This window comes from Siphateles boraxobius, unplaced genomic scaffold, assembly GCF_051911475.1.
Source record: "Siphateles boraxobius isolate OS27281-9 unplaced genomic scaffold, OSU_SipBor_1 30, whole genome shotgun sequence".
NCBI lineage: Eukaryota > Metazoa > Chordata > Actinopteri > Cypriniformes > Leuciscidae > Siphateles > Siphateles boraxobius.
The window spans coordinates 10,343,295-10,363,814 of NW_027508920.1; the positions used below are offsets into that span (position 1 = coordinate 10,343,295).

Below are 20,520 nucleotides of genomic sequence, written 5' to 3' on the forward strand. Positions count from 1 at the left end.
CCGCCGAAAGCGCCCTCCTACGATTCCAACCCCGCCCGTTCACCCGGGCCTGGCTCTGAAAGACCGTAGGTGGGACGCCACAGCCCTCTCCAGACCCGTCCCCCGCTAAAACGCTGGGTTAAGCGGCACTTTTGAGATTGGCTGCTCAGAGATGAGACTCAGTTCTTTCCAGGAGTTGGTAGCAGGTCCACTCCTTTCCCCTGTGGAGGGCTGGTGAAGAATCCTTATCCAGAAAGAACTGACTCTCTCGTCTCTGAGCATATAGAGTTCTCGGACGACACAGAGCGCCGCCCACAAGCCGTGCTCTCCTCGTCCCCCTCTGTCCCAGAGGCGGTTGACACGGCGTGCCGTCCACGGACCGCTTCGCCCCTGTCCCCCTCTGTCGCCAGACCCCTGACAGAGCAGGCCCCCGTGGAACGCTGGTCCTTTCCTGGCCTCCTCTGTCAGGGTGCGGTTATGACCTTGCCCCCACACCGGGCCGCTATGCCGTCCACGTCTGGGCCGGTCATTCCGGTCACCCTGCCTAGAGCTTTCCTTCTGTTCCGCTGGGTCGCGCGAACCATCGGCTCGGCTTGCGATTCAGTTCGCACGGTCTCCTCCCCGCTTCAGGGGAGTCTGCTCCACTTTGGTCGGTGGCTATGCCCCTATCATGAGAGCGGAGGTTGCTACCCTGGGTGCGATTGAGACTTTTCCTCCAGCCGAAATGAGGTCCGGGTTTACAGCCCCTACCTGATTGTCCCGGAGAAGTCTGGTGGGTTACGGCCAATCCTGGACCTACGCATCTGAACCGCTCCCTTCACAGGCTGCCGTTCAAGATGCTCCTGGCCAAACGCATTTCTGGATGTGTGCGGCCACATGATTGGTTTGCAGCGATCGACCTGAAGGACGCCTACTTTTATGTCTCGGTTCTCCTTCGACTCAGACCATACCTACGGTTTGCTGTCAGGGCACGCGCATATCAGTACGCCGTTCTCCCATTCGGGCTAGCCCGGTCTCCTCGCGCCTTCACAAAGGTTGTTGAGGCAGCCCTTGTTCCTCCATGGGAACACAGGGTTCGCATCCTGAACTATCTCGGTGACTGGGTGTCTTAAGCTCACTCCTGAGACCAGGTTTGCGAATACAGGGACCAGGTGCTCTGGCACCTAGCTCGTCTGGGCCTTCGGGTCAACTGGGAAAGGCGTAAATTTTGCTCCGTGCAGAAGAGCTCTTTTCTCGGTATGGACTTGGTCGCCTTCTCCACTCAGCCATTGCTGACTTGCCTGAGACTATCAAGCGCAAGAGGCAGTTCCACTGAATTTTTTTTCAGAGGCTCCTGGGGCATTGGCATCTGCAGCCGCGGTACGCCGCTCAGATTGCTTCATATGAGACCGCTTCAGCTTTGGCTTCGCGACCGAGTCCCGAGGTGGGCATGGCAACACGGCACCCTCCAAGTACCAGTTACTCCGACCTGCCGTCAGTACTCAGCCCGTGGTCGAACCTCAGTTTTCTACGGGCCCGAGTGCCCCTGGAACGAGCTTCCCGGCATGTTGTTGTCTCAACAGATGCCTCCACGGGCTGGGGCGCCATTCGCAATGGACATGCTGTCACACTCTCATGTTGAGCAGAAATGCTCCTGAAGTTCAGTGAATTTCTTCACACTTAGGTGTTGAGCAAGGTTGCTCCTGAAGCTCAGTGATTCTCCCATGTAGTGTTGAGCAGTATGGCATGTCTATTGCCTCGAGTTGCTGGCAGTACGCCTTGCCCTGCACCACTTCCGGGCGTTGCTCTGGGGTCAACACGTACTAGTCCGATCAGACAATACCGCCACAGTAGCGTACATCAACCGTCAAGGTGGTCTGCGCTCGCGCCCTATGTCGAACTCGCCCTTCACCTCCTCTTATGGAGTCAGAAGCAATTGAGGTTACTTCGAGCCATTTTCATTCCCGGAGCCCTGAACTGTGCAGCCGACGAGCTCTCACGGCTTCAGCCCCTCCCTGGAGAATGGCGACTCCATCCCCAGTCGGTTCAGCTGATTTGGGACCAGTTCGGGGACGCACAGATAGATCTGTTTGCCTCTCACGACTCAACCCATTGCGACCTGTATTATTCCCTGACTGAGGGCACGCTCGGCACGGATGCACTGGCGCACAGCTGGCCGCGGGGCCGCAAATATGCATTCCCCCAGGGAGCCTTCTTGCGCAGACCTTGCGCAAGGTCAGGGAGGACGAGGAGCAGGTCATCCTGGTTGCCCCTTACTGGCCCAACCGGACCTGGTTCCCCGAACTAGTACTCCTCGCGACAGCACCTCCCTGGCCGATCCCTCTGAGGAAGAACCTTCTTTCTCAGGGACGGGGCACCCCTTGGCACCCTCGTCCCGATCTCTGGAGCCTCCACGTGTGGCTCCTCGACGGGACGAGGCAGGTTTGAGTACCCTACCACCAGCGGTGGTGGCTACCATCACTTCCGTTAGGGCGTCATCCACGAGACACGTCTATGCGTTGAAGTGGAACCTCTTCGTCAGCTGGTGCTCTTCTCACCGAGAAGACCCCCGGAGATGCTCGATCAGCGTTGTGCTTTCCTTCCTTCAACAGGGGCTGGAGCGAAGGCTGTCTCCCTCCACCCTGAAGGTCTATGTTGCCGCTGTTGCCGCACACCATGACCTCATCGAAGGTAAGTCGGTGGGGAAGCACGACCTGGTCATCACGTTCCTGAGAGGAGCGAGGAGACTAAATCCGCCTCGCCCTCCTCTCGTTCCCTCTTAGGACCTCTCAGTGGTTCTAACTGCCCTGAAGAGTGCTCCATTTGAGCCCCTGCAATCAGTCGAGCTTAAATTCCTGTCTATGAAGACAGCACTCCTGGTTGCACTGGCCTCCATCAAGAGGGTAGGGGACCTGCACGCATTCTCCGTTGACGAAGCGTGCCTGGAATTCGGGCCGGCTTACTCTCACGTGATCCTGAGATCCCGGCCTGGATATGTGCCCAAGGTTCCTACCACTCCCTTCCGGGACCAGGTGGTGGACCGGCAAGCGCTGCCCCTGGAGGAGGCAGACCCAGCCTTGGCACTGCTCTGTCCAGTACGCGCTCTCCGCGCCTATGTAGACAGGACGCAGTGTTTCAGGACCTCAGACCAGCTCTTGTCTGTTATGCTGGGAAGCTGAAGGGAAAGGCTCTCTCCAAGCAAAGGTTGTCTCACTGCATAGTGGACGCCATTGCTTTGGCTTACCAGCAGCAAGGTCGACCGTGCCCCCTTGGTGTGACTGCCCACTCCACCCGGAATGTGGCGTCCTCTTGGGCTCTAGCGCATGGCGCCTCGCTAACAGACATCTGCAGAGCTGCAGGCTGGGCGACACCTAACACATTCGCCAGATTCTACAATCTCCGAGTGGAGCCAGTGTCCTCTCATGTACTCGCTTCAACCAGCTAGTACTGGACCCGCTCAGTTGTCTTCGCTTGCTCGCCATTCCACTCCACGGACTGGATACGTGCAATATTCTCCTCAGGTGAGCTTCCCCGAAAGCCCTGAGTTCCTCCAGCACACCTGACGTTGGCGCCAGTGTCTATTACCTGCGCGTCGGCTAGGTGCCTCCCGTGTGCATGGTCCCTCCCCTGAGCGACTCCCACATGTGTATTCCACTGTAAGCCTCTCTGATCATGTGTCTTTCCCTTGGCAAGCCACCTTGCCACCCCTGGGGTTGAAATATTCCACCTGCTGCTGGATACCCCAGTGTTCTCCATATGTTTCCTTCGGGTCATATGTGTATTCTCTAAGTTCCCCCCCCCTCTGGGTTGGCATTAATTGCTTACTTCCCCTAGCTTGGGAAATGCTTCCCAGTGTACCTTGGTATTCCTGTGATAAATGGAGTCCTTCGTCCAGTCTACGACAGGGATCTCGATTTACGCAGGGCACTAGAAGACAGCTGAGAAGGTGGCGTGATTAGACTGGTAACCCCATTCGTCGTCATCCGACGTAACTCGGAGTGACAACGAAAGGGAACGTCTTGGTTACGTATGTAACCCTCGCTCCCTGAGTAGGGAACGGAGACGTTACGTCTTCCTGCCACTTTCCGCTGTACCGCGAGGATCGCCTGAGCTCAGTCTTGGCTCCTCAGCGAAGAAACATATCTGCATGTTGCCGGCGTCCTCCTTTTATACCCAGAAGGTAAGGCGGAGATACGCTATGCAAATTCCGCAGACCCATGGCATTTCTTTGCCATTGGCCCGTTTTGTAATACTCGAAGTCGATAGGTGTTCTAAGCGAAACCCCATTCGTCGTCATCCGACGTAACTTCTCCGTTCCCTACTCAGGGAACGAGGGTTACATACGTAACCAAGACGTTTTGTTTTATATGAACGATTAGGCAGGATGATTTTCACATCATTTTGAAGCCAGAACTTGAAGCGACAACGTCCATTAGTCAAACGTCTTGTGGACGCATATTTAGTGTGTCTTATTTATATTTATATATTTATATATACTTATTTCAGCAACTTTCATTTCTATTTTTTTCAATAACCACGCATAAACATTATTCTCTTAAAAATACAAACATGTACATACATGTTGCTCACATATTATAGTATATAGCCCCGTTTGTGCTATATAGAGTGAATTTACACCTTTGCCATTAACATGTTTATAAATAACTGAAAAATCCACAAATGTCAGTGCATGTCAAAACATCCCAAGGGCCCCACAAACACCTTGGACCCCAGAGGGTTAAAAATAAATAATCTACCCGTAACCCACCCGAAAATATGATTTTCTCTTTCCGCACCCGAACCCGCACCTGACCGTCACATTTCAATTATTCAAATGATCAGTGTTAAGCGTGATGACATGTATAATATTACACTAAACTAGGCTGCTTTTAAATGAACATTTATTTAAAGTAAAAGTTATTCTTTGACAAAATTAAATTAGCTTAATAACTTAAACAGAGTTTTTACTCCCTTCCTACTTACATTGGAATGTCACTGTTTCCGTAACTGCAACTTCCCAAATACACACACAAGACATTCAAGTGGCTTCACAGCTATTACATATCACGCACACCACTTGATTCTTCCTCGTTAATTACTTCACTAAAATGCTCCCACACAGTACTTTTCTTTCCTTCCTTTTATTTTGTTTTTAATTCTCCTTTTTGAAATTTCTCTTGGGTCTATTTTGCCTCCATTGTTGCTTAAACAAGTGGAACCAACAACTGTGTAGCCTAATGAGAGTCTGCAAATTAGTGGCTGACAAAAATTAAGCTTTAAACACATTAATATTTCCATTAGTGTGTTAAAAAAAAACGTGCGCATATTATTAGATAAAGCTGTTAAGTTATTAAAGGTGCAGTGAGCGACATCTTTTCTAATTTTTCTCAGCCATCTTTCTTTCTACAGTCTTTCTTTAAATATCCCTCCTGCTCACTCTCTCTCCTCCCCCATCATGAGTGTGTACGCCTCCTACTGCTGATTGGCAACAAGTGTGTTTTGGTAGTCAGTCAGATCCACTTTCAACAGCATTTTTTCAGAAATCGCTTACTGCCTCTTTAAAGGGGAACTTGGCAACTCTAGCAATTTTTTTTGCTTATTTTCACTTTTGTTGTCGCATGTTTTATCAACGAGCTCCCCCTACAGCTGTGGGGCGTATATTTCACAACACTGTCGTAAAAAAAAACTGACTTGCGGCACCCTCCTCCCCCTTTCTACCGCTGCTCATGTGCATTTGCTATTATCGGAGCCGGCCAAATTTATCGTGTGGAGCTATGTCTACAGAGGTGGATAATACATCATACACATTGAGGGTGGCGTGTGTGTTTATGTCGAATTGCCGTAAAGCAGTATGTGTTTCTCGCTCGCTCTCGCTTCTCACGAGACTTCCTATTTCCAAATTACATTAGTCCCCATGTTGCAAGGTTGGTTTTCTGCCTGGGAACGTTGGGGGGAGTGGGGAAATTCACCATTTTCACCAGAACAGGTTATTTAACCATCCAAATGATTTCTAAACGGTTTTATTAAATTGAAATAGTTGCCAAGTTCCCCTTTAAGCAATTTCTCATGTAAAGTTTTTCCTTTGTGTTGTATATAATGACCACTAGGATGTGCTCTAGGCATACGTTTTCCTTGATTGGTTTTCCCCAAAGAGATATACTTTGTTGATGAAAACGAAAGTAAAAGAGTGACGTACAATTTACCATTAATAATTTATCCGAACAGAGGTCATAAGAATAGTCTAGACATTCTTAAATATTGTTCAACATTTACATATCCTGTGTTGATGATAGACATGAGAACCAATGAGGTTTGTGTGCAGTTTCTTCTTCCTTATATGGTGCTCACTGCACTGTGCACTGTGCTTCTCAATGAAAAAATTATTGTTGTTAACTTACATGTCATACTAACAAGAAAATGGAAGTTTGACAAAAAAGCTTTTTTAATTGCACTACTTGGAAAAAAATGCACTGCATTAACCCTGCTTGCATTTAAAAAAAATCAACATGGTTGTATATTTAAGCTGCAAATATTAAATTCAAAACATTTCACACACGTTTTTATTATTAAAAAATTCAATAATCCATATTCGGCTCTAAGATTTCCCTTCCAAAAAATGTATTCTGTTTAAAAATACAACCTATAATATTCGACAGGCAATTTTCGGTCCATTTTATTTCGCTTTACAAATTCACTTCCACAAATTCAGTTGTTCAAATTCGACAGAAAATTCATCATTTGACATGCGGGAACGGCAGGAATATCAGTAGATCGCCTATTTTCTTAACTTTATATCCGGCGCTGTGCTGCAGAACTGGGGATTCCCTCAATACCTCATTCTATATAGACTAATAGTTATATAAAAGTCCAAACTCTGACCTTATTGGGGATGTAGACTATACTAGATATAGGAACAGGCAAGTGGACTAAGAATATGAACGTAACGCGCAAAGTTTTACACTCAGCGATTTCCAGTGAAATACTGACATGAAGTTGGCTTGACACTGGATATTCGATATTCGCATATTTAGGGACCGTCTGTAAAGTTACATATGACATTGTTACACATGTTTCTAACTTCAATAGCATTTGAAGAAAATGACTTGCAGTCATAAAACCAACTGTAAATTGCTAATGTAGGTGCCAGGCATGAAGCACACTTTTTAGATTTTTGATATTTAATAAAATAAACTGTCAAATCCTGTGTAAATATTGCTATTTTTCAATAGGAATATCACATGATCTCTTATTTATTTGAATATCAACTGTCTAAAAAGTGTGCCATCATGCCTGACACCCACATGAACAATTTATAGTTGGTTTTATGACTGCAAGTCTTTCTCTTTTAATGCTATTGAAGTTAGAAACATGTGTACCAATGTCGTATGTAACTTTAGAGACAACCCCTAAATGTGCGAATATTGAAAATCCAGTGTCAAGCCAACTTTATGCCAGTATTTTCTGTGAATCGCTTAGTGTGAGACTTTGCGCATTACGTTCATATTCTGAGTCCACTTGCCTGTTCCTATATCTAGTATAGCCTACATCACTAATAAGGTTTGAGTTTGGACTTTTATATAACTGTATTAGTCCATTAAGCATTAATTGTCCTGGCCGCAGGGGAATCCTGGAGAACGACCTTTTGAGGGAATCCCCAGTTCTGCAGCACAGCAACGATAAAAAGTTAAAACTAAACAACTGAGAGAAATGTATGTCTACTACCTCAGATTTAATGTTTTATCTGTACATCAGCATCGGTGAATAACATTATAATCTCGTTCACGGTAGAGAAAGCTGCCGTACATGTGTAAAACTAACTGTGAAGACTTAAATGTTTCATAGCTTTTGTGTCTTTACCAGCTTTTCCATATACAGTATATACTGGCCCTGATAATCATCACAAATCCTAGCTGCTTGCTCCATTTCTGTAAATCCATTTTTTATGAATGAATGACTGTCTCAACCGTTGCTCTATAGTTTTCGTCATCAACAGCCGCTTGCACCACCTGCTGGTGAGTTCGACTAACAGCTTATCAGCTTAACAAATTATCAATCGGCAATCTTCTGATATTCCTGCCGTTCCCGGATGTCAAATGTTGAATTTTCTGTCAAATTTGTATTTGTATTTTTAAACAGAATTAATATTTAGGAAGTGAAATCTGAAAGGTGAATATGGATTATTGATTTTTTAGGAATGAAAATGTGTGTGAAATGTTTTGAATTGAAATATTCACAGCTTAAAGGGTAACTAAACCCCTGGTCAGAGCCTGACTCCACCCACTGGCAATATTTGAAAAATGCTGGAAAAGTGGGCAGAGCCCAGCGGAGGGGGGCGTGCACCTGAGATGCATCACTTTGTATGGAACCTGCCTACATCACCAAAAACCGCTGCGTCACGAACAACTGCAACCACCAATAGGAAAATTCAACTGCAGTAGCCACCGTTCAACCTGAAGAGGGCAGCACTCAGACGTTTTTAAACCATATATTGTAGAATTAAAACACTTTAAACCCAAATGCCCAAATCTTACTGGAATCAATGAACAGTATTTATGAAGCTCCATTCTTACAGATCATTAACTAAAAAAAGTTGTTTCAGTGTTTAGTTACCCTTTCATATACAACCATGTTGAATTTCAGCCCATAAAAATGTAAGCCCTAAAAATACAATGCATTAAAATGCAAGCAGGGTTAATGCAATGCATATTTTTTCAAGTAGTCCAATTCAACAAGCTTTTTCATTTCAAAAACATTTGTCATTATTTTACTTCCATACAAGAAACTATGCTTCTAACCACATGTTGAGAGCTGAAGTTCCAGCCACGTAAGTTGTCAATGCTGTTTGCGAATGTTCGCTGGAACTATGGTTTCGGGAAACACTGAATCGTTGAACTATTTTGGTAACAACGGAACTTGCAACCATAAGTGGCTAACAATGCTTTTGGGAAACGTATCACTGATTGACTAGTTCCGTGTAACCCCAGTGACAGCTACATTAAGTGTAAGATATAGTAATGGCAGGTTGAGATAATTAGTCTCAAGCAGCATGCAGGGAAACAAACCTGAGCTGGAGGATTGATTGCTGGCCAGCACAGAAAATGGAGGAGTGAATGAAGACTCCACTCTCTCCAAAGACCCGTTTGAAAGCCATTGGTTTGTTTTGTTGTCATGCACAACAATTTCCAATGGGTGTTTGGGAGGCTTTTGGGCTGTGCTGGCAAGTAATGCAATTATGGAGATAAATGCTGGTTGTTCTCTGGTTCCCTTCGACAAGCCTGGTGAATCTGATTGGATTATGGAGGCAGGATTCCTGTCTGTCATAAGAAAGCCACCCAACAAATGGGTTGACGAGGATGAAGTGACCACATCCAGAAATGATCCAGAGGCTTCACGACTCAAGTCATCTGAAAAGAGAAAAATAGAATGATATAAATGTATCCCAGGGCAGTTCAATCCTCCTATTTAGAATCACAGTTTGTTCATTTTGAGGAAAACTTTTCCATGCTGTAATTTAAATTTTCTCTCTACAGAAAGAGTTTCCTTGGGGAGATTAAGGCACTCGAAATTACAGCTCGCAACAAACTTTTTACAATACAAAAGGCTTTTCAATACACCAATAAATATGCTGATCCTCAAAGCTCTACATTCTCAAATAAACACCTAAGTGGTGTAACATGGGGCTGTAAATTGTACATTGACCAAAATTAAATTGTTCATAAAAAAGCCACGATCTTTGCAGAAAATGCTAATACAAATTATATATAGCATTTACACAAGCACACTTAAAATGTAATAAACATACACATGTCTAACTTATTAGCTAACATATGTTGCCAGTTGATATAGTTATCAATATTTTGTATCAATATTTTAACACTTATACATTAGCTGTAGATAATTAATAATGAAACCTAATTTTGGTCATAAGATGAAACATTGGGTACAGTATATGTAGGGTTGCCAACTGTCCCGTATTTTGGGCCTAATTTATTTGTCCCGTACGATAAGCAGAGAAGATTTGTCTCCAGCAGAGAAACAGGAGATTCAGGGCTGGGCAGAACCAGAAGGGTACCTGGAAATTCAGGGCTTGGCGGGACCAGCGGGGGTAGGAGAACCAGGGAATTCACCTCCTCAACCACATCCAATAGTTCATCCATATAATTTCCAGAGGCCATATAGTGGCAGGGTTGTGGGCGGAGCTTCCCTCCAAGCCTTCAAACTACACAAGCACTTCCTTCAACGACACACGGTGTTGCAGGCTCACGCACCTGGTCAGACTCTCTGTGTGGCTCAGGCTCCAGGGCGATGTCCTTTTCCTTCCCCTTTGTGAATAGGTTGGAGCAGTGCCAACTGCCATCTGCCATCAGGACATTCATAAGGATAAGAAAATTCCTCCTCTGGAATCTACTTGCTGCTCTAAGTGCTACAGACTTTTACAAATGATTGCAGTTCTTGAAACAAAGTTAATTGCGGGACCACCAAGCCAGAAGGAACACACAACAGGGCTTCGTCATGGACGCCCTAAGCATAAAGCCGGTGAGTCCCATGAATTTAGTGCTCCTCGACAGGCTATACTGTGTGTAGATAAACAAGCCGATCGACTTACAAATCGATGGCACAAACAGGGAGCGAGATCCAAAGGCACTCGAGACATCAGATTGTCACGAGCATCACATATTGCCGCAGTAGCATCCTCTACCCCAGATCAGACAAGGATTGCAAACACTGGTCTCCTACCACCGCCTATACATCTTGAAAACAGATTTGAAGTATTAATGAATAAGGAATCCCCAAATTTGATGAATGAATACAGACTGAATCAGCCTGTAGCTAACACTGATGCTAACTGGGGCTCAAGGTCGAGAAGACAGCGGCACTCAGCTCAGACTGCAGCCGAGCCCAGGTCTCTGATAGTGGGCGACTCCATAATCAGAAACATTAGTAGCAGGGATACAACTTCGTGCTGCCTTCCACAAGCAACAACTTCTGATGTAAACAGGGAACTTCAGAACATTCTTATGAAACATAAGACTGCAAATCGACTCATTCATGTGGGGAAGAATGATATTCATAGAGAGCAGTCGGAACTCCTTAAGAAGGATTTCAATGATCTTTTTGAAACACTTAAAAGACTGAAAGTTCAAACATTCATCAGTGGACCACTCCCAGCAAGAGGAACAAACAGGTGTTCATGGTTGCTTGGGCTTAATACATGGCTTCAAAAAACCTGCAATATAAAAGGAGTGAACTTCATTGATAACTCCAATCTTTTCTGGAGTCAGAGGCGACTGTTTCAACAGAATGGCCACCACCCAAACAAACTTGGTTCAAGAGTGCTAAAAGACAATATCTACTTCTTCCTCCGTCATCCTTCTGCAGTGTGTGCCAATCCACTCAACCTGAATGGCACACACACACCTGGATACAGTATGAATGACCACAGGACTTCACTTCAGCACCTGAATAGACATACTGTTGACACATCACACAAGGACAATGATAACGTCTCTGTTACGTATGTAACCCTAGTTCCCTGATAGGGAACGAGACACTGCGTCAAACGCTGTGGGAACGCCCCTGCGTTGTGCGTCATGAAGCACGTATGGAATCAGCCCAATGGAGAGATGAAACGTCATAGGCGGGTGACGTCATCGACCAGGAAACTATAAAGATCCCCATAAACACAAGCGCAACAGCTTCTGATAGGCCTGAAGGAAGTGCTAGCGGGAATGCCGGGAGTATGGTGGAATGACGCAGCGTCTCGTTCCCTATCAGGGAACTAGGGTTACATACGTAACCGAGACGTTCCCTTTCAAGGGAACTCGAGCTGCGTCAAACGCTGTGGGAACGCTAATACCCACGTCGCCATAGGACCAAGTGTGAGAACTAGCGCACAGAGGACGAGAGCACCTGTGCCCCAGGGGTAGAGCTTAAGTCTAGGTCGTAGAACTTAATGAAAGTATGCGGTGAAGACCATCCAGCCGCATCACAAACGTCAATTAGGGAAACTCCTGACAGTAAGACTTTATAAGCCGCCATACTCCTGGTAGAGTGGGCTCGTACAGCCAAAGGTGAAGGCTGACCAGCCGACTCATAGGCAAGTGAGATAGCCTCGACCACCCACTTGCTCATTCTCTGATTAGACGCGGGACACCCCTTCTTGGGTGGCCCAAAGCACACAAATAGTTGTTCTGACTTCCTCCACAGGGCAGTTCTGTGGACATAGGTGTCTAACGCCCTAACAGGGCAGAGTAAATTAAATTTCTCCTGGTCAGACGACAGAAATGGAGGACAAAAGGCCTGCAGAACTGTAGGTCTAACAACATTAGTAGGGACCTTGGGAACGTAACCTGGCCTAGGATGCAGAAAAGCCTTAACCATGCCAGGCGAAAATTCCAGGCACGAGGGTGAAACCGACAGAGCCTGCAAATCTCCGATTCTCTTTAGTGAGGAGATAGCAAGAAGTAAAATAGTCTTAAATGTGAGAAACTTCTCAGGAACTTCTTCGATAGGTTCAAGAGGACCTAGGGAAAGACCTTCTAATACGATGGCCAGATCCCAGGCCGGCACCCTCGTACGAACTGCTGCCCTCAGCCTCAGTGTGCCACGAAGGAAACGAGTTATAAGCGGGTGTCTCCCAAGAGAAACTCCACTGAAAGGGACGTGGTAAGCAGCCAGTGCCGCCACATACACCTTTAGTGTGGAGGGGGATAGCCCTGTGGAGAAGCGCTCCTGCAGGAATTCCAGCACTGCACCCACTGGGCAGTTAACTGGGTCCTGCAGGTGCTCTCCACACCAAGAAGTGAAGAGTTTCCACTTCAAGGCATAAAGCTTCCTCGTGGATGGAGCTCTGGAGTGAAGAATGGTCTCAACAACCTCGGTTGAGAGACCAGAGTTCATGAGCTGGGCCCCCTCAGAGGCCAAGCCCACAATACTGGGTGGGGGTGAAACATCATGCTGCCAGCCTGAGAGAGTAGAACCCTCCTGACCGGGAGCTCCAGAGGAGAGCCGTCCAGTAGAGAAATCAGGTCCGCAAACCATACTCGGGCCGGCCAGAACAGGGCTACTAATAGTAGGCTGACCCCGTCCCGGCGAACCCTCTCCAGAACTCCAGGTAGCAGAGCAATCGGGGGAAAGGCGAACAGACGTGACCTCGGCCACGGCTGCACCATAGCGTCCAACCCCAGAGGGGCTGGATGGCTGATGGAAAACCACAGATGACAATGCGTGGTCTCCTTGGAAGCGAATAGGTCCACCTCGGTGCGACCGAAACTCAACCAAAGGAGCTCCACCACCTCGGGATGGAGTCTCCAATCCCCCGGCCTCGGCCCCTGTCTCGACAGGGAGTCTGCTACCACATTCAAATACCCAGGAAGATACATTGCTCTCAGAAATAGTAACCTCCCTTGGGACCACAGGAGGATCTGACGGGCCAACTTGTAAAGCCGGCGAAACTGCAGGCCCCCCTGATGATTTATATAAGAGACCACCGACGTGTTGTCTGACTGAACTAACACATGATGACCTCTCAGGTCTGCTAGGAAGTGTTTCAGAGCCTGGAACACCGCCAACATCTCTAGACAATTTACAAGCCGTGATAGACGATGGTCCTGCGACAGCCCTTGGGCTGGACGACCACTTGTGACCGCCCCCCACCCTGTGAGGGAAGCATACGTCGTTAGCGTTACACGACGACAAAGAGCCCCCAACACAGGCCCTTTGAATGGGAACCAAGTTTCTTTCCACATGACCAGAGCACGAAGGCAGCGCCTCGTGACTTTGACCGTGCGGAGCGGATTTCCCCTCGGGGAGAATCCCTTGGTCCTGAGCCACCACTGTAGCGATCTCATGTACAACAGGCCGCAAGGTATAACGTCGGACGCTGCTGCCATCAGACCCGACAGTCTCTAAAACTGTTTTACAGTAAGTAGCTGGCCTAGCTTTACTTGTTTCACAGCTGAGAGAATCGAAACGATGCGGGTCGGAGCGAGTCGCGCCTGCATCGAAACCGAAACCCAAACGGCACCCAGAAAAGTGGTCTTCTGAGGAGATAATACACTTTTCTTTGCGTTCAGCCTCAACCCCAACTTCCTGATATGAACGAGAACGACATCTCAATGTCGAACCGCCATCTGCTCTGTCTGAGCTAAAATCAACCAATCGTTGATGTAATTGAGGACACAAACACCCTGAAGCCTCAGGGGCACTAGTGCTGCGTCCATGCATTTCGTGAAAGTGCGGGAAGATAAAGCTAGGCCAAACGGGAGAACCCTGTGCTGGTACACCTCGCCCCCAAAGGCGAACCTCAGGAACTTCCTGTGTTGTGGAAGGATGGAAATGTGGAAGTACGCGTCCCTTAGATCTATCGTGACAGACCAGTCCTCGGATCTGATTTGTGACACGATCTGCTTGATAGTGAGCATCTTGAATTTTGGCTTCCCTACCGAGCGATTCAATAGGCGCAGGTCTAAAATTGGAAGCAACCCCCCATCCTATTTTGGAACGATGAAATATCGGCTGTAATAGCCTGACTCCACACTGGGAGGAGGAACCCGTTCTATAGCCTCCTTTTGAAGGAGTGCTTTCACCTCTTGTTCCATAACCAGAGCCTGCTCGGGGCCCACCACTGTAGGCAGAACCCCTCTGAATCTTGGTTGACGACACCTGAATTGGATAGCATAATCCCTTTCTATTGTCTGCTGGACCCAATGAGATATTTTTGGAAGGCTTTTCCACTCTGCCAGAAATTCTACTAAGGGTGCCAGTCTCTCGAGACTGGCCTCTGGTGTAACTTGAGCAGCAAACGCAGCGCCCTGTAACGGCACACCGGCAGGGAACAACTGGTCTAACCGCTCTGAAACCCTCCTCAGAGGGAGCGAGCGTCCCTCGGGAAATCGCTCGCTGGGACCGTCTGCGCCCCGGCATGAAGGCGGGGTTGGCAGAACGGGCCCCTGAGGGCACAGAGGAAGAATGGGCACCGTAGAAAGAGGTGAACACCTTTCCGCCTCGGTGGGGACCACCCTCAGCTCGAGTTCCCTTGAAAGGGAACACCACTCAGCCACAACAACCTCTGCTCACAGACACAATCTCAACTGAGCCCTGCCCACAGAGCTCACCACAGACAGACTGTGACATACTAGCACTGCTCCAAGATTCAGCACCCAAGGATGACTTTTTGGAAAACAGCCAAGGAAACCAGGACAGCATATTACAGCCTCCAATAACACCAGAGCAACAGGCCCTCTCAACAGACACGTTATCCCTCTCTCCATTATCTCCACTTCTGTGCTTCTCAGAGAAAATGCAACAACTGGTGTATGCTGGAACTAGACTATCCCACTCTTTTGCTGCAAGCCCCCAGATACCAAACAAAAAACGGCAGGCCTCACAACCACCAAAGCCTACGGGCCCAGCTCGCCCTCCCCCTCCCCCTTTGAGAGCTCTTCGGGCCTCTGCCACAGGGCCAGGGCCCACACCCTCCTCCAGCGGCTCGAGGTGATCCAAAAACAACTGATACCAGCTCTCAGGGATATGTGTCGGGTCCCCGCTATGATAACAATAACTTTCTCAAATGTTTACAGAACAAGCGGGAACCCAGTGTGCCTGTATCTTTCTCTATTGCTGTTCGATTGCATGATAGAAAGTCTAAGGCCTTCAAAAGCTGTACAGCAAACCCATCTAATCTGGTGCCTATTACACAACAAACTAAGATTGCTGTGGGGACAAAAAGTAAGACTGTTAAGTTAGCACTCTTAAACATCCGCTCACTTAAAAATAAATCACTTCTAGTCAACGACTTAATAACCACTCTCAACCTGGATTTTATGTTGCTAAATGAAACTTGGCTAGAAGACAGCTGCAGCTCAATGAAACATCTCCTCCTAACTTTACTTTTATGAGTGTCTGCAGAGCTGTTAGAAGAGGTGGGGGTTTAGCTGCTCTTTTTAAAGATGTCTATCAATGTAAGCAAATATCATTTGGGAATTACCCGTCTTTCGAATATCTGAGTATTGTGTTAAAAGGTGCTCCACGCATTTTACTTATCATTGTTTGCAGGTCTCCAAAATACTCTCCAGCCTTTGCTGATGAATTTACAGAATTGTTATCAACAATTTCCTCAGAGTTTGACTGTTTTGTCATTGTTGGAGATTTTAACATTCACATAGATAATACAGAAACCAATATGGCAAAATAAATCAAAACTGTTTTAAAAACTTTTGATCTGACTCAGCATGTATATGGACCCACACATAATTGTGGACACACTCTAGATTTACTTATCAGTAAGGGTCTAAACATTTCATCGATTTTTATTAAGGATGTAGCACTGTCTGATCATTTCTGTATTTTCTTTGATATATTGATCTCTCCTACCATTGAAGCTAGATCTGTGTCTGTCAAGAAGAGATGCTTAAATGAGAACACTAGTGTACTATTTATGAAGGCTATATCTTTAACACCAATCATATCTGCTGACTCTGTTGATTTTCTCCTTGATTCTTTTAACTCAAAAGTTAAGAGTGTAATTGATTGTATTGCTCCTGTGAAAGTCAGGAAGAAGAATGGCAGACAAAAATCACCTTGGAGAAACTCAACAGCAGTGCAAAATATGAAAAAACAATGCAGAAAAGCAGAGCGGAAGCATGTGGCTGAAGACAAAACTTGTAGTCCATTATAACATCGACAAAGACAGCATCCATGCTTTCAATAAGGAATTAGGCAAAGCTAGACAGACTTTTTTCTCGAATATTATAAACAGCAATATAAACAACACACGCACTCTTTTTGCTACTGTAGAGAGACTGACAAACCCCCCAAGCCAGATTCCCAGTGAAATGCTCTCAGAGAGCAAGTGCAGTGAGTTTGCTTCTTTCTTCTCTGAGAAAACCAATAATATCAGAAAGGTGATCAGCTCATCCTTCAGTTGCGCTGGGGTCAGACAGATCAGACAACAGCCTGAGAAAGTAGTCACCATGTCTGATTTCAAAGAAATTGATGGCAAAATTTTGGAAGAAACCGTACAGCACCATAAAACATCAACCTGCGCCCTTGATGCACTTCCCACATCTTTTTTTCAAAAATGTGTTACACAGCTTAGAAGCAGTTCTCTTACGAGAGTATCTCTCGTACTGCGTAATATCTTACGCTATGAGGAAAACCTCTTATCCACGAGATATTGAAGCCAAAAATTATCCTTTAATTTTGATTAATGTAAAACGCTGTGCGGCAGCGTGCAGACATAGGCAAGACGGCTCGCGCGTCTATTGGCTGCCCTGCGGCAACAGCAGCAAGCCTATCGAGAGAGGCCCTGCGTGACGTGACATCCAATGGGGGTGCTTCGCGCCCATTTCGTCGCGTCCCGCCAGAATAGGCGTGGCCTTGGCCTATAAATACGCTCGACAGGCTGATACAAACTGATTTTCAACTCTTCAGCGAAGCACTACTGCATCGCTGGATCCGGAGTGAGAAGCCGCGCCGTCTGATTGTAAGCCTTCTGCGGGACGAGCCTTCGAGCCTGAAGTCGCTGGCCTGCACCTCGCCGCCTTCAGCCGCCGTACCTGCTACGCTTTCCGGCGTTCATATCCTTTTCACTGCTGAGTGTGTGTTCGCCGCTGCGACTCACACTCTATCTCTGTTTTCTATATGTTCTAAAAGAGCAAGCGTCTTTTTGAAGACGCTTCGTTCCTGTGGAACTATTGCCATGGTGACTCTGAGGACTTGCCTGGCATTTTTTCTCCGAGTCTGCACTCCCGCCCGCTGTAGTGCCGCGCCGCAAAGCGCCGTATTCAGCGGGTCCTCTAGCCTTCTCCAGCCCGTGAAAGCTCGCCGGTTCGCCCGACAGCTTCACCAGCTTCAATCGAGTCGCTCACTGACGGACAGCGGCCGCCGCGCGCCGCCGCTTCCGCCATTAGTGACGACAAGATAGCTGCATCGGTAGAGGAGGCCAGCTATTGCCATGGTGAGTGAGACTCCCGCCCGCTGTAGTGCCGCGCCGCAAAGCGCCGTACTCAGCGGGTCCCCGATCCTTCTCCAGCCGTGAAAGCTCGCCGGTTCGCCCGCCAGCTTCACCAGCTTCAATCGAGTCGCTCACTGACGGACAACGGCCGCCGCGCGCCGCCGCTTCCGCCATTAATGACGACAAGATAGCTGCATCTGTAGAGGAGGCCAGCTGCTATATCTCCGCGTCGGACAGTGAGGATTGGGCGAGCTCTGTGTATCTCCCCCTTCTGCCCGCGAGTCGTCAGGGAAACGGGCCAGCATCAAAACCGCGGCTAGCTTTCTTTACGTTATAAGAAAGCTACCCCGCCCCCGCCCCCCGTGGGCATGCGTCATCGTCGAAATGAGGATAGAGTGTATTTTTAGTCCCGCCGAGGCCGGACCAATCTCCATTTCTCAAACATTTCTCAGTTCCTCTTAGTTTGAGCGGCTGAAAATGTCAATATTGCAGCAATGAGCCTGTTGTATAACACGCACGCATGCAAACAAACGCCAACACACACAAAACTGTGATGACGCTCTATTATGTCCTCGAGCTATTTTAAGCTTTTGTCGTTTCCCCCTGTGGTTCAGTGGCGAAATCTACAGCCATCGCACGGGAGACCCGTGTTCGATCCTAGCTCTCGCAGCAGATAAAATTTAGTCTCGCCGCGGCCAGACTTGCACTGATACTTTTCGCTCGTTCAGTTCCAAGAAAATGTGACTGTTCCAGTGTATTTTGCAGTAAACAAGCCGGTACCATGGCCCGCTTGCCTGCACACAAATGCTGTTTCCACGGCGACCCAGAAAAATCATATAAGCAATGTATTGTCTGGTATTCCGGCCACAGCCGATGGTGTTATGAGTGTAATAAAAATGCCCACAGCCCAGTGTTCATTTCTACACACAAACACAGCCCGCCACAGTGCAGGGCTCGCACATATGAAATCGACTCATGTCAATTGTGCATTAAATGTAGTGAATGTGCCCACAACCCAGTGCCCACAAACACTACACACTCTATGTGCCACGTTTTCTGTAAAACGAAACCAACACACATACAGTCAGCTAAGACCCACGGTGTTTAAGTCTCGCCGCGGCCAGACTCCACCGAAACCTCTCGCTCGTTCAGTTCCAAACAATGTGACTGTTCCAGTGTATTTCGCAGTAAACAAGCCGGTACCACAGCCCGCTTGCCTGCACATTAACGCCATTTTTACGGCGACCCAGATAAATCCAATAAAGAGTGTATTTTCTGGTGTCCCGGCCATAGCCGATGGTGTTATGAGTGTTGCAGAAAACCCACGTCACAGTGCCCATTCCCACACACAGACACAGCCCGCCACAGTTCAGGGCTAGCCAAATAAAATCGACTCATGTCGATTGTGCAAACGTAGTGAATGTGCCCACGACACAGTGCCCACAAACACTACACAGTGCGTGTCCCACGGTTTCTGTAAAAACGAAACCAACACATATTCAGTCAGCGCAAGCCGACGGTGTTTTCAGTGCAGTAAATGTGCCCGCTGTCCCGCGCCCACATTCACTCACCGACACGCTGAACCCTACGGGGTTTGTCCCGCTCGTTCTCTCTCCACAATTTGTCATAGAGAAAGCGAGTGCGAACAGGCTGCCCGCCGTGATCGGCGCGCCCCCCGCCTCGCGCACTTTAAACACAGTGTTCATGTCTCAGCACACCGAAGCTCTGCAGCCGCCGCTGTGCCGCGGCCAGAGCCCGGATATCATTCTGCCTCTAGCTATCCACACGAATGCATGGGCAATGCTTCCCGGGGTATCAGAATGGGTGTTGAACACTATAAAGAGAGGCTATTCGCTACAGTTCGCTCGACGTCCCCGCCGTTGCACGGCGCGTGTCGAAACCACGGTGGACAACGAAGTATCTCATCTACTTCGAACCGAAATAGCGAAACTACTGAGCAAAGGGGCCATAGAACCTTTATCTCAGGCTCAGAACGAAGGGGGTGTATACAGCAGATATTTTCTGGTACCGAAAAAAGACGGGGGTCTCAGACCCATTCTAGATCTGCGACAATTGAACAAAGCGCTTCTGAAACGCAAGTTCAAAATGCTGACAACCAGCAAATTCCTCGCGCACGTGCGCCAGGGAGACTGGTTCATGTCAATAGATCTGAAAGACGCCTATTTCCAAATACAGATTGCGTCACGTCACAGGCGATTCTTGAGATTCGCCTTCGAGGGCCAGGCATATCAATACACAGTCCTACCGTTCGGCCTGTCTCCAGCACCCCGTATATTCACGAAGTGCATGGACGCGGCTCTCGCACCCCTGAGACTTCAGGGCATGCGAATTTTGAACTACTTGGACGACTGGTTGATTCTAGCTCGATCACGATCAGAGCTCATAGAACACAAGACCGCATTACTCGAGCATCTCGAGAATTTGGGTCTCACAGTCAATTGGGCGAAGAGTTCGCTGTCTCCCAGCCAGAAAATCTCCTTTCTGGGAACAGTGATGGACTCGCTGTCTATGACAGCATGTCTGTCGCCGGAGCGAGGACTGAACATTCAGCGCGCCGTGAAATCCTTCCGCCGCGGCTCTATAGT

General features: G+C 47.8%; 1 protein-coding gene across 1 annotated transcript in view; it reads right to left on the reverse strand.

Annotated features, from left to right (window-relative positions):
* Positions 1–20,520, reverse strand: part of kiaa1549lb (KIAA1549-like b) — a 338,844-nt gene that overhangs the window by 260,994 nt on the left and 57,330 nt on the right. Inside the window, exon 2 of the mRNA XM_077248220.1 lies at positions 9,021–9,362. Within this exon, the coding sequence (XP_077104335.1) occupies positions 9,021–9,362 (342 nt within the window). The remainder of the gene's footprint in view (positions 1–9,020; positions 9,363–20,520) is intronic.